The sequence below is a fragment of the Caretta caretta genome, chromosome 18, assembly GCF_965140235.1.
Source record: "Caretta caretta isolate rCarCar2 chromosome 18, rCarCar1.hap1, whole genome shotgun sequence".
Taxonomy (NCBI): domain Eukaryota; kingdom Metazoa; phylum Chordata; order Testudines; family Cheloniidae; genus Caretta; species Caretta caretta.
Window position 1 is genome coordinate 1,099,394 of NC_134223.1, and position 17,843 is coordinate 1,117,236.

Below are 17,843 nucleotides of genomic sequence, written 5' to 3' on the forward strand. Positions count from 1 at the left end.
CAATGTCGAATAGAGGGGAACGATCACGTCCCTCGATCTGCTCGCTATGCCCCTACTTATACCCCTCCAGTGAAGTCACCCCCTGCTATCCCATCACCAATGCACACAGTCCCAGTAAAACTCCCCTGCAACATCCCCAGGTCAATCCTCCCCACTCCCTGCTCCGTCACATCTCTCCCTCCTTTGAGATTGAACTGAGCGAGGTCACTCTGACCCGTGACCCGGGGAAGTTCAGGGGCCCCTCTCTGGGACAACGCATCCACTATCATATTGGCACTTCCCTTCACATGGACCACGTCCATATCATAATCCTGCAGGAGCAGGCTCCATCTCAGGAGCTTGGCGCTGGCTCCTTTCATCTGGTGCAGCCAGGTCAGGGGAGAGTGCTCGGTGTACACGATGAAGTGTTGCCCGAAGAGATAGGACTCCAGTTTCTTAAGGGCCCACACCATGGCCAGGCACTCCTTCTCGATGGCCGCATAGTGCTGCTCCCAGGGTAGCAACTTCTTGCTCAGGTACATGATGGGGTGTCTCTCCCCCTTTTCATCCTCCTGCATTAACACCGCTCCCAGTCCTGTGTCTGAGGGGTCGGTGAACACCACAAAGGGCTTGTCAAAGTCTGGGTTTGCCAGAACTGGGCCACTAACCAGAGCCTCCTTCAGTGCCCGGAAAGCCTCCTGGCACTGCTCAGTCCAGACCCCCTTGTCTGGCTTCCCCTTCTTGCATAGCTCAGTGATGGGGGTGGCTATGGAGCTAAAGCGGGGCACAAACCTTTGATAGTACCCCGCCATCCCCATAAAGGCTTGCATCTGCTTTTTGGTGTGGGGAGCTGTGACGATGTGACTCAGCAGGGAGGGGGGAGTGTTGACCTGTGAATGTGCCCTGGGGATGGGAGACCTGAGAGCCTGTCACCTGAGCCAGGAGGGGGAGGGGGAGGTGACACCTCTGCCCAGGAATGTGAACAGAGGCTGCAGCAGGGAACCTGCGGGGTGAGTTTAGTGGGCAGTTTGGAGGCTGGGGGGAGGAACACAGGGAACCCCAGGGCTGGGGTCTAAGCTCCCTGCTCCCCCAGAAGGATGTGATTGAGGGGTCCTGGTTGTACCCACAAGCTCTGTTGTGGACTGTGTTCCTGTTGTCCAATAAACCTTCTGTTTTACTGGCTGGCTGAGAGTCTCAGTGGATCCCAGGAAGAGGGGTGCAGGGCCTGGACTCCCCCACACTCCGTGACAACTGGTGGCAGCGGTGGGATCTACTGCACCCCGTGAACGGCGCTTCCTGCAGTAAGTGACTGGGGAACAGTAAAACGAAGGGGAATTGACGGGGACCAGGCGTGCTGAAGATTCAGAGACGGTTTCGGGGGGCGGTTAACCCCTGGGAATGTGTGACCAGAGAGAAAGACTTTTGCAGTAACAGGGTCCCCCGGGGGATTGCAGCGAGCAGTCCCAGGGGCGGAGGAGTCTGCAGCTCGACCCTGGCAAAGAGGTGGTGACCTCAAGAAGGACTGGCACACTAAGGGCTTTTCCTGGAAACCGTGGGAAGCTGCCCGGCCTGCGAGTGGCCAGCAGGGAGATGTACGCTAAACGCCTTAAGAGTGACCTGGTGGAGCTGTGCAGGCAGAGGGGGCTGCGCATCGGGAGGTCCACCAAGGAACAACTGATTGCCCAGTTGGAGGAGAGGGATCGCTTGGATGACCCGATCCCTATCCCTGAGGGGAGCCGCCCGGCAGACGCAGCGTGGGCCCTGGGGCCTGACCGGGCTGGGAGGGGTCAGACTGCTGCCGAGGACACCCCGAGACCCTTCCTACCTATGTCTGGGGGAGGGGTTGGGGGAAGCCCAGCGAATACCGAGGGCACCCTGACCCCAGCACCCAGCAGGGGATCCTCCCGGCGGAGCTCCCCATCCCTGGAGCGGAGGCGGCTGGAATGGGAGAGGGAGATGAAAATGAGGGAGCTGGAGGATCATGAAAAACAACGTCAACATGAGGAGAAACAACGTCAACATGAGCAGGAGGAGAAGGAGAAACAACGTCAACATGAGCAGGAGGAGAAGGAGAAACAACGTCAACATGAGCAGGAGGAGAAGGAGAGGGAGCGTCAGGAGAAGGAGAGGGAGCGTCAGGAGAAGGAGAAACAAAGACAGCACGAACTGGAGCTGGCCAGGCTGAAGAGCAGTGGGGCCCCGGCTGTGGTGAGTGAGGGGGGACCCAAGACTGCAAGGAACTTTGATAAGTGCTTCCTGGCCCAGCGTAAGGAGGGGGAGGACATAGATAGCTTCCTGACGGCCTTTGAGAATGCCTGTGAGCTGCACAGGGTTGACCCTGCAGACAGGCTCCAGTTTCTCACCCCCTTACTGGACCCCAAAGCCGTGGAGGTGTACAGCCGGATGACAGGGCCGGAGGCAGGGGACTATGAACTGTTCAAACAGGCCCTGCTCCGTGAGTTTGGGCTGACCCCCGAGATGTACCGGAGAAGGTTCCGGAGTCAGCGTAAAACGCCTGAGGTCACCTACCTACAACTGGCCAACCGGATGCAGGGGTATGCCCGCAAGTGGACAGCGGGGGCCCGAGCTAAAGAGGACCTGCTTGACCTAATCGTACTGGAGCAACTGTATGAACAGTGCCCTTCCGACCTGAGGCTGTGGTTGGTGGACAAAAAGCTCGAGAACCCCCAGCACGCAGGGCAGCTGGCCGACGAGTTTGTGAACAGTCGGTCAGGGGGTAGCCGGGAGGAGTCCCAAAAGAACAGGCCCCCCCCGATGCAGAGAGAGAGTCACCAGGGGGCCTCCCAGCGGGGAAATAGGGAGAACCCCCTCCCAAGGGGAACGCCTGGCGTCGGGCCCCTCCGACCCGCTCGAGGGGACCAACGTGACCTGAGCTGCTATCACTGTGGCCAGAGAGGCCACGTACGGTCCCAGTGCCCTGGGCTCAGGGACAAACTGAGCAGACCCAACCTACCCAGGGTTAACTGGGTAGGGACCCAGCTGGACGAGGGGCAGACGACTCAGGCAAGGGGGGCTGCCAGTTTACCACCTGCCCCGGAGGGAAGAGTACCCCAGGCCAGCTCCACCAGAGGGCTGGAGGCTCTGGACTCAGGGCGCTCAGTTTACAGGGTGGGCGCGGGGCTGTCCCTCCGGAGAGAGTGCCTTGTTCCCCTGGAGGTGGATGGGAGGAAGGTCAATGGATACTGGGATACGGGTGCGGAGGTGACGCTGGCCCGGCCCGAGGTGGTGGCCCCAGATCGGGTGGTGCCCAACACCTACCTGACCCTGACAGGGGTGGGTGGGACCCCATTTAAGGTGCCCGTGGCAAGGGTACACCTGAAATGGGGGGCCAAGGAGGGCCACAAGGATGTGGGGGTACACCACCATTTGCCCACTGAAGTTTTGATGGGGGGAGACCTAGAGGACTGGCCAAGCAAGCCCCAGACCGCCCTGGTTGTGACCCGTAGCCAGAGCCGGCGAGGGCCACTGCTCCCTGACCTCGGGGAGGGTACCGCACCGGAGGCGCAGGACCCTACCCTGGTGGGAAGGGAGGGCCGAGGGGCACGGCTCAGAGAGGCTGAGGCCTCAGACCTGGCCACTGAGGGGGAACCGGTCCCCATCCCTTCCCCAGCTGCTGAGTTCCAGGCCGAGTTGAGGAAAGATCCCTCCTTGCGGAAGCTCAGGGACCTGGCCGACCTCAGGGTGGTACGGACCATGAGGAGAGGCTGCCAGGAGAGGTTCCTGTGGGAGAAGGGGTTCCTGTACCGAGAATGGGCTCCCACAAGGGAAGTGGAGTCCTGTGGGATCAGGAGGCAGCTGGTGGTCCCCCAGAAGTATCGCCGCAAGCTCCTGTACCTGGCCCATGACATCCCCCTCGCAGGGCACCAGGGAATCCGGCGCACCCGGCAGAGGTTGCTACAGAACTTTTACTGGCCCGGGGTCTTTACCACGGTCCGGCAGTATTGCCGATCCTGTGACCCCTGTCAGAGGGTGGGGAAGGCCCGGGACAAGGGGAAAGCGGCTTTGAGACCTTTGCCCATCATAGAGGAGCCTTTCCAGAAGGTGGCCATGGACATCGTGGGGCCTCTCAGCAGGACGACCCGGTCGGGGAAGAAATACATTCTGGTGGTGGTAGATTTTGCCACCCGCTACCCCGAGGCAGTGCCCTTAGCTTCCATTGAAGCAGACACCGTGGCCGATGCGCTCCTGACCATTTTCAGCCGAGTGGGGTTCCCCAAGGAAGTCTTGACAGACCAAGGCTCCAACTTCATGTCGGCCCTGCTCCGGTGCTTGTGGGAGAAATGTGGGGTCCGGCACGACTGGGCCTCAGCTTATCACCCCCAGTCCAACGGGCTGGTGGAGAGGTTTAACGGGACGCTAAAGATGATGCTGAAAACCTTTATGAACCAGCACCCACAGGATTGGGACAAGTACTTACCTCACCTGCTGTTCGCGTACAGGGAGGTGCCACAGGAGTCTACCGGATTTTCGCCTTTCGAACTGTTATATGGAAGGAGGGTGAGGGGCCCCCTGGACCTGATGAGAGACGAGTGGGAGGGGAAGGCCACTCCCGATGGAGAGTCAGTGGTGGAGTATGTCCTGATCTTCCGAGAGAGACTTGCTGAACTCATGGGCCTGGCCAGGGAGAATCTGGCCAGAGCCCAGAAGAAGCAGAAGGTCTGGTATGACCGCACGGCAAGGGCCCGTGCCTACGCCACCGGGGATCCGGTGATGGTTCTCATCCCAGTGAGAAAGAACAAACTACAGGCCGCCTGGGAGGGCCCTTTCAAGGTCGTCAAGCAGCTCAATGAGGTAAACTATGTGGTGGAGCTGTCGAACCGGGCGCACCACCGCCGGGTGTACCATGTGAATATGATGAAGCCATATTATGCCAGGGGGAATGTGGTGTTTGCCGTGTGTGGACAGTGGGAAGAGCAGGGAGATGACCCTTTAGTAGATCTATTCCCTGGGACCAGAGCTGGTTCCCCCCTGGAAACAATTCCCCTCTCGGATCAGCTAACCCCTGCCCAGCAAGCTGAGGTCAGGGAGGTGCTGCATCCGTACCGACAGCTATTTTCCAACCAGCCTGGACGCACTAATCTGACTGTCCACCGGGTGCAGACAGGGTCGCACCCGCCGATAAGATGCTCCCCCTTCCGAGTCACAGGGAAAACTGCTCAGGACCTGGAAAGAGAGGTCCGGGACATGCTGGCTTTGGGGGTGATCCAGCCATCTGCCAGCCCTTGGGCCTCGCCGGTGGTGCTGGTCCCCAAAAAGGACGGGTCGGTCCGGTTCTGTGTGGACTATCAGAAGCTCAATGCCATCACTGTATCGGATGCCTACCCCATGCCCAGGCCTGATGAGCTCCTAGACAAGCTGGGAGGAGCTCGGTACCTTACCACCATGGACCTTACAAAGGGCTACTGGCAAGTGCCGCTGGATGCAGATGCCCGGCTGAAATCGGCCTTTATCACCCCTCTGGGGCTCTATGAGTTCCTGACCCTGCCTTTCGGCCTCAAGGGAGCGCCGGCCACCTTCCAGCGCCTGGTGGACCAGCTCCTGAGGGGGATGGAGAGTTTTGCCGTGGCGTATATTGATGACATCTGTGTCTTTAGCCAGACCTGGGAGGACCACGTGTCCCAGGTTAGACAAGTGCTGGACCGACTCCAGGGGGCTGGGCTGACTGTAAAAGCGGAGAAGTGCAAGGTGGGGATGGCGGAAGTGTCTTACCTGGGCCATCGGGTGGGGAGCGGCCGCCTAAAGCCGGAACCAGCCAAGGTGGAGGTGATCAGAGACTGGCCCGCTCCCTACACCAAAAAGCAGGTCCAAGCCTTTATTGGGATGGCAGGATACTACCGAAGATTTGTGCCTCACTTTAGCGCCATAGCCACCCCCATCACTGAGCTATGCAAGAAGGGGAAGCCAGACAAGGTGGTCTGGACCGAGCAGTGCCAGGAGGCTTTCCGGGCGCTGAAGGAGGCTCTGGTCAGTGGCCCAGTTCTGGCGAACCCGGACTTTGACAAGGCCTTTGTGGTGTTCACCGACGCCTCCGACACGGGACTGGGGGCGGTGTTAATGCAGGAGGATGAAAAGGGGGAGAGACACCCCATCGTGTACCTGAGCAAGAAGTTGCTACCCCGGGAGCAACACTACGCGGCCATCGAGAAGGAGTGCCTGGCCATGGTGTGGGCCCTCAAGAAACTAGAGCCCTATCTCTTCGGGCGGCACTTCACCGTGTACACCGACCACTCGCCCCTGACCTGGCTGCACCAGATGAAAGGAGCCAACGCCAAGCTCCTGAGATGGAGCCTGCTCCTGCAGGATTACGACATGGACGTGGTCCACGTGAAGGGAAGTGCCAACCTGATAGCGGATGCGCTGTCCCGGAGAGGGGGCCCCGAACTTCCCCAGGTCACTGGTCACAGTGACCCCGCTCAGTTCAGTCTCGAAGGGGGGAGAGATGTGACGATGTGACTCAGCAGGGAGGGGGGAGTGTTGACCTGTGAATGTGCCCTGGGGATGGGAGACCTGAGAGCCTGTCACCTGAGCCAGGAGGGGGAGGGGGAGGTGACACCTCTGCCCAGGAATGTGAACAGAGGCTGCAGCAGGGAACCTGCGGGGTGAGTTTAGTGGGCAGTTTGGAGGCTGGGGGGAGGAACACAGGGAACCCCAGGGCTGGGGTCTAAGCTCCCTGCTCCCCCAGAAGGATGTGATTGAGGGGTCCTGGTTGTACCCACAAGCTCTGTTGTGGACTGTGTTCCTGTTGTCCAATAAACCTTCTGTTTTACTGGCTGGCTGAGAGTCTCAGTGGATCCCAGGAAGAGGGGTGCAGGGCCTGGACTCCCCCACACTCCGTGACAGGAGCGGGCCAGTCTCTGATCACCTCCACCTTGGCTGGTTCTGGTTTTAGACAGCCGCTCCCCACCCGGTGGCCCAGGTAAGATACCTTGGCCATCCCCACCTTGCATTTCTCAGCTTTTATGGTCAACCCAACCTCCTGGAGTCGGTCCAGCACTTGTCTAACCTGGGTCACGTGGTCCTCCCAGGTCTGGCTAAAGACACAGATGTTGTCAATATACGCCACGGCAAAACTCTCCATCCCCCTCAGTAGCTGGTCCACCAGGCGCTGGAAGGTGGCCGGCGCTCCCTTGAGGCCGAAAGGCAGGGTCAGGAACTCATAGAGCCCCAGAGGGTGATAAAGGCCAATTTCAGCCTGGCATCTGCATCCAGTGGCACTTGCCAGTAGCCCTTTGTAAGGTCCATGGTGGTAAGGTAGCGAGCTCCTCCCAGCTTCTCTAGGAGCTCGTCAGGCCTGGGCATGGGGTAGGCATCAGATACAGTGATGGCATTGAGCTTCCGATAGTCCACACAGAACCGGATCGACCCGTCCCTTTTGGGGACCAGCACCACCGGCGAGGCCCAAGGGCTGGAAGATGGCTGGATCACCCCCAAAGCCAGCATGTCATTGACCTCTCTTTCCAGGTCCTGAGCAGTTTTCCCTGTGACTTGGAAGGGGGAGCATCTTATAGGCAGGTGCATTCCTGTCTGCACCCGGTGGACAGTCAGATTAGTGAGTCCAGGCTGGTTGGAAAACAGCTGTCGGTACGGATGCAGCACCCCTGTGATTTCAGCTTCCTGGGCAAGGGTTAGCCAATCAGAGAGGGGAACTGTTTCCTGGGAGGAGCCAGCTCCGGTCTTAGGGAATATATTTACCAAAGGGTCCTGCTCCTCCCAATGTCCACACACGGCAAGCACCACATTCCCCCTGGCATAATATGGCTTCATCATATTCACATGGTACACCCGGCGGTGGTACGCCCAGTTCGACTGTTCCACCACATAGTTTACCTCATTTAGCTGCTTGACAACCTTGAAAGGGCCCTCCCAGGCGGCCTGTAGTTTGTTCTTTCTCACGAGGATGAGAACCATCACCTGATCCCCGGTGACATAGGTGCGGGCCCGCACCATGCGATCATACCAGACCTTCTGCTTCCTCTGGGCTCTGGCCAGATTCTCCTTGGCCAGGCCCATTAGCTCAGCAAGTCTTTCTCGGAAGGTCAGGATATACTCCACCACTGACTCCCCATCGGGAGTGGCCTTCCCCTCCCATTCGTCGCTCATCAGGTCCAGGGGCCCCCTTGCCATCCTTCCGTATAACAGTTCGAAAGGCAAAAATCCAGTAGACTCCTGGGGCACTTCCCTGTATGCGAACAACAGGTGAGGTAAGTACTTGTCCCAGTCCTGAGAGTGCTGGTTCATGAAGGTTTTCAGCATCATCTTTAGCGTCCCATTGAACGTCTCCACCAGCATTATGGATTGGGGGTGATATGTGGAGGCCCAGTTGTGCCGGACCCCACATTCCTCCCACAAACACCGGAGCAGGGCCGACATGAAGTTGGAGCCTTGGTCTGTCAAGACTTCCTTGGGGAACCCCACTCGGCTGAAAATGGTCAGGAGCGCATCGGCCACGGTGTCTGCTTCGATGGAAGATCGGGCACTGCCTCGGGGTAGCGGGTAGCGAAATCTACCACCACCAGAATGTATTTCTTCCCCAACCAGGTCGTCCTGCTGAGAGGCCCCACTATGTTCATAGCCACCTCCTGGAAAGGCTCCTCTATGATGGGCAAAAGTCTCAAAGCCGCTTTCCCCTTGTCCCGGGCCTTCCCCACCCTCTGACAGGGGTCACAGGATCGGCAATACTGCCGGACGGTGGTAAAGACCCCGGGCCAGTAAAAGTTCTGTAGCAACCTCTGCCGGGTGAGCCGGATTCCCTGGTGCCCTGCGAGGGGGATGTCATGGGCCAGGTACAGGAGCTTGCGGCGATACTTCTGGGGGACCACCAGCTGCCTCCTGATCCCACAGGACTCCACTTCCCCTGGGGGAGCCCATTCTCGGTACAGGAACCCCTTCTCCCACAGGAACGTCTCCTGGCAGCCTCTCCTCATGGTCTGTGCCGCACTGAGGTTGGCCAGGTCCTTAGTTTCCGCAAGGAGGGATCTTTCCTCAACTCGGCCTGTAACTCAGCAGCTGGGGAAGGGATGGGGACCTGCTCCCTCTTGCTGGCTGGGTCTGAAGCCGCAGCCCCTCTGAGCCTTGTCCCTGGGCACTCCCTCCGCACTGGGGTAGGGTCCTGTGCCTCCGGTGAGGTACCCTTTGCCGGCTCTGGCTACAGGTCACGACCAGGGACTTCTGGGGGTTGCTTGGCCATTCCTCTAGGTCCCCCCATCAACACCTCAGTGGGCAAATAGTGGTGCACTCCCATATACTTGGGAACCTCCTTGGCCCCCCATTTCAGATGTACCCTCTCCACGGGCACCTTGAATGGGGTCCCGCCCACACCCGTCAGGGTCAGATAGCTGTTGGGCCACCACCTCGGGCGGGGCCAGCATCACCTCAGCATCCGTACCCCACTATCCCATGACCTTCCTCCTAGCCACCTCCAGGGGAACAAGGCACTCGCTCCGCAGGGACAGCCCTGCGCCCACTTTGTAAACTGAGAACCCTGAGTCCGGAGCATCCAGCCCCCCCAGAGGAACTGGCCTGGGAAACTCCTCCCTCCTGAGCAGTTGGTACACTGCTAACCCCCATTGCCTGGGAAGCCTGCCCCTCATCCGGCTGGGTCCCTACCCAGTTAACTCTGTGCGGGTTCGGTCGGCTCAGTCTGCCCTTGAGCCTGGGGCACTGGGTCCGTATGTGGCCTCTCTGGCCACAGTAATAGCAATGCATGTCCCATTGGTCCCCTCGAGCCGGTTGGTTGGTCCTGATGGCAGGCGTTCCCCTTTGGAGGGGGTTCTCCATGTTCCCCCTTTGGGACGTCCCAGGGTGACTCTCTCTGCATCATGGCAGGCCTGTCCTTTGGGACTTCTCCCTGCCACCCTTTGACCGGCAGTTCACAAACTCATTGGCCAGTTGCCCTGCGCGTTGCGGGTCCTGGGGCTTTTTGTCCTCCAACCATAGCCTCAGGTCAGATGGGCACTGTTCATACAGTTGCTCCAGTACCATTAGGTCAAGCAGGTCCTCCTGAGTTTGGGCCCCATCTGCCCTCTTGTGGGCGTATCCCTGCATCTGGAGGATCAGTTCTAGATATGTGACCTCAGGGGTTTTACACTGACTCCGGAACCTATTCCGGTACATCTCGGGGGTCAGCCCAAACTCGCATAACAAGGCCTTTTTGAATAATTCGTAGTCCCCTACCTCCGCCCCTTTCATTCGGCTGTACATCCCTATGGCTTTGGGGTCCAGAAAGGGGGTGAGAAACTGGAGCCTGTCTGCAGGGTCAACCCTGTGCAGCTCATAGGCGTTCTCAAAGGCATTCAGGAAGTCATCTATGCCCTGGTCTACACTAGGACTTTAGGTCGAATTTAGCAGCGTTAAATCGATATAAACCTGCACCCGTCCACACGATGAAGCCCTTTATTTCGACTTAAAGGGCTCTTAAAATCGATTTCCTTACTCCACCCCTGACAAGTGGATTAGCGCTTAAATTGGCCTTGCTGGCTCGAATTTGGGGTACTGTGGACACAATTCGACGGTATTGGCCTCCGGTAGCTATCCCAGAGTGCTCCATTGTGACCGCTCTGGACAGCACTCTCAACTCAGATGCACTGGCCAGGTAGACAGGAAAAGAACCGCGAACTTTTGAATCTCATTTCCTGTTTGACCAGCGTGGCAAGCTGCAGGTGACCATGCAGAGCTCATCAGCAGAGGTGACCATGATGGAGTCCCAGAATCGCAAAAGAGCTCCAGCATGGACCGAACGGGAGGTACGGGATCTGATCGCTGTATGGGGAGAGGAATCCGTGCTATCAGAACTCGGTTCCAGTTTTCGAAATGCCAAAACCTTTGTCAAAATCTCCCAGGGCATGAAGGACAGATGCCATAACAGGGACCCGAAGCAGTGCTGCGTGAAACTTAAGGAGCTGAGGCAAGCCTACCAGAAAACCAGAGAGGCGAACGGCCGCTCCGGGTCAGAGCCCCAAACATGCCGCTTCTATGATGAGCTGCATGACATTTTAGGGGGTTCAGCCACCACTACCCCAGCCGTGTTGTTTGACTCCTTCAATGGAGATGGAGGCAACACGGAAGCAGGTTTTGGGGACAAAGAAGATGATGATGATGAGGAGGAGGTTGTAGATAGCTCACAGCAAGCAAGCAGAGAAACCGGTTTTCCCGACAGCCAGGAACTGTTTCTCACCCTGGACCTGGAGCCAGTACCTCCTGAACCCACCCAAGGATGCTTCCTGGACTCGGCAGGTGGAGAAGGGACCTCCGGTGAGTGTATCTTTTAAAATACTATACATGGTTTAAAAGCAAGCATGTGAAAGGATTACTTTGCCCTGGCATTCGCGGCTCTCCTGGATGTACTCCCAAAGCCTTTGCAAAAGGTTTCTGGGGAAGGCAGCCTTATTGCGTCCTTCATGGTAGGACACTTTACCACTCCAGGCCAGTAACACGTACTCGGGAATCACTGTACAACAAAGCATTGCAGTGTATGTTTGCTGGTGTTCAAACAACATCCGTTCTTTATCTCTCTGTGTTATCCTCAGGAGACTGAGATATCATTCATGGTCACCTGGTTGAAATAGAGTGCTTTTCTTCAGGGGACACTCAGAGGAGCCCGTTCCTGCTGGGCTGTTTGCCTGTGGCTAAACAGAAATGTTCCCCGCTGTTAGCCACGGGGCGGGGGGAGGGTTGAGGGGGTAGCCACGCGGTGGGGGGAGGCAAAATGTGACCTTGTAACGAAAGCACATGTGCTATGTATGTAATGTTAACAGCAAGGTTTACCCTGAAAGAGTGTAGTCACTGTTTTATAAAATGTATCTTTTTAAATACCGCTGTCCCTTTTTTTTCCCACCAGCTGCATGTGTTTCAATGATCACAGGATCTTCTCCTTCCCAGAGGCTAGTGAAGATTAGAAAGAAAAAAAAATGCACTCGAGATGAAATGTTCTCCGAGCTCATGCTGTCCTCCCACACTGACAGAGCACAGACGAATGCGTGGAGGCAAATAATGTCAGAGTGCAGGAAAGCACAAAATGACCGGGAGGAGAGGTGGCGGGCTGAAGAGTAAGTGGCAGGCTGAAGACAGGGCTGAAGCTCAAATGTGGTGGCAGCGTGATGAGAGGAGGCAGGATTCAATGCTGAGGCTGCTGGAGGACCAAACCAGTATGCTCCAGTGTTTGGTTGAGCTGCAGCAAAGGCAGCTGGAGCACAGACTGCCACTACAGCCCCTGTGTAACCAACCGCCCTCCTCCCCAAGTTCCATAGCCTCCACACCCAGACGCCCAAGAACGCGGTGGGGGGGCCACCAGCCAACCAGCCACTCTGCCACAGAGGATTGCCCCCCAAAAAGAAGGCTGACATTCAATAAATTTTAAAGTTGTAAACTTTTAAAGTGCTGTGTGGCATTTTCCTTCCCTCCTCCACCACCCCTCCTGGGCTACCTTGGTAGTCATCCCCCTATTTGTGTGATGAATGAATAAAGAATGCATGAATGTGAAGCAACAATGACTTTATTGCCTCTGCAAGCAGTGATCGAAGGGAGGAGGGGAGGGTGGTTAGCTTACAGGGAAGTAGAGTGAACCAAGGGGCGGGGGGGTTCATCAAGGAGAAACAAACAGAACTTTCACACCGTAGCCTGGCCAGTCATGAAACTGGTTTTCAAAGCTTCTCTGATGCGTACCGCGCCCTCCTGTGCTCTTCTAACCGCCCTGGTGTCTGGCTGCGCGTAACCAGCAGCCAGGCGATTTGCCTCAACCTCCCACCCCGCCATAAACGTCTCCCCCTTACTCTCACAGATATTGTGGAGCACACAGCAAGCAAGTAATAACAGTGGGAATATTGGTTTCGCTGAGGTCTAAGCGAGTCAGTAAACTGCGCCAGCACACCTTTAAACGTCCAAATGCACATTCTACCACCATTCTGCACTTGCTCAGCCTGTAGCTGAACAGCTCCTGACTACTGTCCAGGCTGCCTGTGTACGGCTTCATGAGCCATGGCATTAAGGGGTAGGCTGGGTCCCCAAGGATACATATAGGCATTTCAACATCCCCAATAGTTATTTTCTGGTCTCGGAATGAAGTCCCTTCCTGCAGCTTTTGAAACAGACCAGAGTTCCTGAAGATGTGAGCATCATGTACCTTTCCCGGCCATCCCACGTTGATGTTGGTGAAACGTCCCTTGTGATCCACCAGAGCTTGCAGCACTATTGAAAAGTACCCCTTGCAATTTATGTACTCGCCGGCTTGGTGCTCCGGTGCCAAGATAGGGATATGGGTTCCGTCTATGCCCCCACCACAGTTAGGGAATCCCATTGCAGCAAAGCCATCCACTATGACCTGCACATTTCCCAGGGTCACTACCCTTGATATCAGCAGATCTTTGATTGCGTGGGCTACTTGCATCACAGCAGCCCCAACGGTAGATTTGCCCACTCCAAACTGATTCCCAACTGACCGGTAGCTGTCTGGCGTTGCAAGCTTCCACAGGGCTATCGCCACTCGCTTCTCAATTGTGAGGGCTGCTCTCATCTTGGTATTCATGCACTTCAGGGCAGGGGAAAGCAAGTCACAAAGTTCCATGAAAGTGCCCTTACGCATGCGAAAGTTTCGCAGCCACTGGGAATCATCCCAGACCTGCAACACTATGCTGTCCCACCAGTCTGTGCTTGTTTCCCGAGCCCAGAATCGGCGTTCCACAGCATGAACCTGCCCCATTAGCACCATGATGCATGCATTGTCAGGGCCCATGCTTTCAGAGAAATCTGTGTCCATGTCCTGATCACTCACGTGACCGCGCTGACGTCGCCTCCTCGCCCGGTATCGCTTTGCCAGGTTCTGGTGCTGCATATACTGCTGGATAATGCGTGTGGTGTTTAATGTGCTCCTAATTGCCAAAGTGAGCTGAGCGGCCTCCATGCTTGCCTTGGTATGGCGTCCGCACAGAAAAAAGGTGCAGAACGATTGTCTGCCATTGCTCTGACGGAGGGAGGGGCGACTGACGACACGGCTTACAGGGTTGGCTTCAGGGAGCTAAAATCAACAAAGGGGATGGCTTTACATCAAGGAGTATTTCAGGCAGGACTTCACGGAGGGTTCCAATAAGAAATGGTGCACCTAAGTTATTTTTCTTATTGGAACAAGGAGGTTAGCCTGGCCTCTGATTGATACATGGCTAGATTTACCTCGCTGCACCTTCTCTGTGAGTGACTACAGTGTGACCTAGAGGAATGAGTCCCCTAGACAGGGGAGGGGGGGAAGCAAATGAGTACAAAACAAATCTGGTCTATTTCTTGTTTTGATCCACTCCATCTATCTTTTACATCTTTGGCTGGCAGCAGATGGTGTAGAAGGACTGCATACCATCCACATCTCATGGCTGCTCGGCAGAAGATGGTACAGTACGACTGCTAGCCATCCTCATCTCTTGCCTGCCCGGCAGAAGATGGTACAGTACGACTGCTAGCAATCCGCATCGCCTGCCTGCTCACCATAAGACGGTTCAGTAGGACTGACTGCAGGACTAAAGAGAATGACCTGGTCAAGTCACTCCAAATTTAGTCCCTGCGCCCATGTCTGCCCAGGTGCTCCCAGCCAACGTGGCCAGGAGCACCTCGGACACGACGATGACAGCTACCAGTCGTACTGCACCATCTGCTGCCAGAAGGCAATGGGTTGCTGCTACTGTGTAGCAATGCCGTACCGCGTCTGCCAGCACCCAGGAGACATACGGTGACGGTTACCTGAGCGGGCTCCATGCTTGCCGTGGTATGGCGTCTGCACAGGTAATTCAGGAAAAAAGGCGCGAAACGAATGTCTGCCCTTGCTTTCACGGAGGGAGGGAGGGAACGGGGGCCTGACGATATGTACCCAGAACCACCCGCGACAATGTTTTAGCCCCATCAGGCATTGGGATCTCAACCCAGAATTCCAATGGGCAGCGGTGACTGCGGGAACTGTGGGATAGCTACCCACAGTGCAACGCTCCGGAAGTTGACTCTAGCCTCAGTACTGTGGAAGCATTCCGCCGAGTTAATGCACTTAATGCGCTTAGAGCATTTTCTGTGGGGACACACACACTTGAATATATAAAACCGATTTCTAAAAAACCGATTTCTATAAATTCGACCTTATTCCGTAGTGTAGACATACCCTATATCCTCCCCTTCCTTATACTGGGCCAGGACACACTTATCAAATCTCCATGCCGTCCTGGGTCCCCCATCACTCACCGCAGCTGGAGGCTTGCTGCTTCTCAGCCTGGCCAACTCCAGCTCACGCTGTCTCTGCTTCTCTCGTTCTTTCCATTCCTCCTTTAGTTCCTGCTGCCTCAACTCTAGCTCTTTCAGTTTTATCTCCCTCTCCCATTCCAGCCACCTCAGCTCCAGGGATGGGGAGCTCCGCCAGGAGGATCTCCAGCTGGCCGCAGGGGTCACGGTGCCCTCGGTATTCACTGGGCTCCTCCCAGACCTTCCCCTAGGCATAGATAGGAGGGGTCCCGGGATGCCCTCGGCAGCCGTCTGACCACCCGCAGCTGGGACAGACACTGGTGCCCGCCCTGCATCTGCCAGGCTGCTTCCCTCAGAGACAGGGATCGGTTCATTGAAGCGGTCCTCCTCCTCCAGCTGGGCAATCAGCTGTTCTTTGGTGAGCCTCCCAATACGCAGCCCCCTCTGCCTGCTCAGCTCCACCAGGTCGCTCTTAAGGCGCTCATTATACATCTTCCCGCTGGCCACTCGCAGGCCTGGGTGCTCTCAGCTCCCCATGGTTTCCAGGACAAACCCCTAGTGTGCCAGCCCTTCTCCAGGTCATCACCTCTCTCCCAGGGTCAAGCCGCAGACTTCTCTGCCTCTGAGACTTCTTGCCATAGTGCCCAAGGGGACCCCATTATTGCAACAGTCCTTCTCGCTGGTCACACAGTACCAGAGGTTGAGCGTAGCTCCTCTGCCCCCTGAAACTGCTCTTCGCTGAATCTTCAGCACAGATGGTCCTCGTCAATCCCCCTTCGTTTTACTGCTCCCCAGTCACTTACTGCAGGAAGTGCCATCCACGGGATGCAGTACATCCCACTTCTGCCACCAGTTGTCATGGAGTGTGGGGGAGTCAGAGCCCCGCACCCCTCTTCCTGGGATTCACTGCGACTCTCAGCCAGCCAGTAAAAAGGAAGGTTTATTAGACGACAGGAACACAGTCCAAATCAGAGCTTGTAGGTACAGACAACAGAACCCCCTCAGTCAGGTCCATCTGGGGGGCAGGGAGCTTAGACCCCAGCCCTGGGGCTCCCTCCGTTTCCCCAAACCCCTTTCAAACTCCAACCCCCCTACAGCTGTCTCCCCCAGCCTCCCCCTGGCTCCTCCCCCAGCCTTTGTCCAGCTTCCCAGGCAAAAGGTGTCACCTGGCCCCAACCCTGCTCCTGGGCTCAGGTTACAGACACAGGTATTGTCCCTCCAGTGAAGTCACTCTCTGCTATCCCATCACCAATACAGACAGTCCCAGTAAAACTCCCCCAGGTCAATCCTCCCCACTCCCTGCTCTGTCACAGGCAGTCAGACCCAGCACCCCCCTATGCCCCAGAGACACAGGGCAGTGAGACCCAGCAACTAACATGCACCCCCCTGAGACCCAGCACCCCTCTATGGCCCCCCAACACACAGGGCAGTCAGACCCAGCACCCCCCTCCCCGCATCTCTCTGAGATATGGTAGTGAGACCCAGCACCCCCCCGGTACCCCCCCAGATAGAAGGCACTGGGACCCAGCACCCCCCAAGACACCCCCCAAGACACCCCCTACACCCCCCTGAGACACTAGGCTGTGAGACCAAGCACCCCCCTACACCGCCATCCTGAGACACAGGGTAGTGAGACCCAGCATCCCCCCTTCGCCCCCCAAGACACAGGGCAGTAAGACCCAGCATCCTCCCTGTACCCCCATGAGATGCAGGGCAGTGAGACCCAGCATCCCCCTAAACTCCACCCCCCGAGACACAGGGCAGTGAGAAGCAGCACCCGCTCTGTGCCCCTCCAACACACAGGGCAGTCAGACCCAACACCCTCCATAGCCCCACGGGACACAGGGTAGTGAGACCAACCAGCAGCCCCCCCTGTATCCCCTGAGACACAGGGCAGGGAGACCCAGTACCCCCCCCACACACACACACCACCCTGATACAGAGGGCAGTGAGATTGAGCACCCCCCTCTGCTCTCCCGAGACACAGGGCAGTGAGACCCAGCACGCCTCTGAGACACAGGGCAGTGAGACCCAGCACGCCTCTGAGACACAGGGCAGTCACACCCAGCAACTCCTATGCACCCCCCTGAGACCCAGCACCCACCTATGGCCTCCCAACACACAGGGCAGTCAGACCCAGCACCCCCCCTGCATCCCTCAGAGATATGGCAGTGAGACCCAGCACACCCCTAACCACTCACCAAGATACCCCCTGTAACGACATGGGGGGTTTTCTTGGTTGTTCCTTGTTTCCTATGGGGGGGCTTTCTGGGTTTGCATGCAGAGGGGGTGGGACGTAGTGTTCCTGGGTGTTACTGGTTTAACAAGGGGATGGGAGAGGGAGTTTGTTGTTACAGAGGACCAGCCAGGGAACTGGGGACCCCAGCTGATGGCCTGGAGCATGGAGACCCCAGCGACTGGTGACCCGGAGGCCCAGCTCAGTCGCAGCCGGTTCTGGCCAGCGGGAGAACAAGGACTGTGAAGAGAGGACCCCTGGGGACCTGACCTGCCGGTTCCAGCCAGAGGGGCGAGAGGGCAGATGAGAGGAGGCCCAGGCGACCCTGTTTCCTGTTTACCTGGAGAGAAGACAATGGACAGAGGAGGGGTGGGGGGTAATATCAGATGCCCAGCTGGGCAGC

The 17,843-nt window shown here is 57.2% G+C and overlaps 1 protein-coding gene across 15 annotated transcripts in view; it reads right to left on the bottom strand.

The window, feature by feature from the left end:
* The window catches only part of RAP1GAP (RAP1 GTPase activating protein), a 226,177-nt gene that overhangs the window by 12,222 nt on the left and 196,112 nt on the right, over positions 1-17,843 (bottom strand). The window contains exon 22 of one of the 15 annotated variants that reach the window (XM_048825432.2): positions 13,836-14,008. The exons of the other annotated variants lie outside the window; for them this stretch is intronic. Within the exon in view, the coding sequence (XP_048681389.2) occupies positions 13,987-14,008 (22 nt within the window). The 3' untranslated portion in view covers positions 13,836-13,986. Of the gene's footprint in view, positions 1-13,835; positions 14,009-17,843 lie in introns of those variants that run through there. 15 annotated transcript variants of the gene reach the window in all.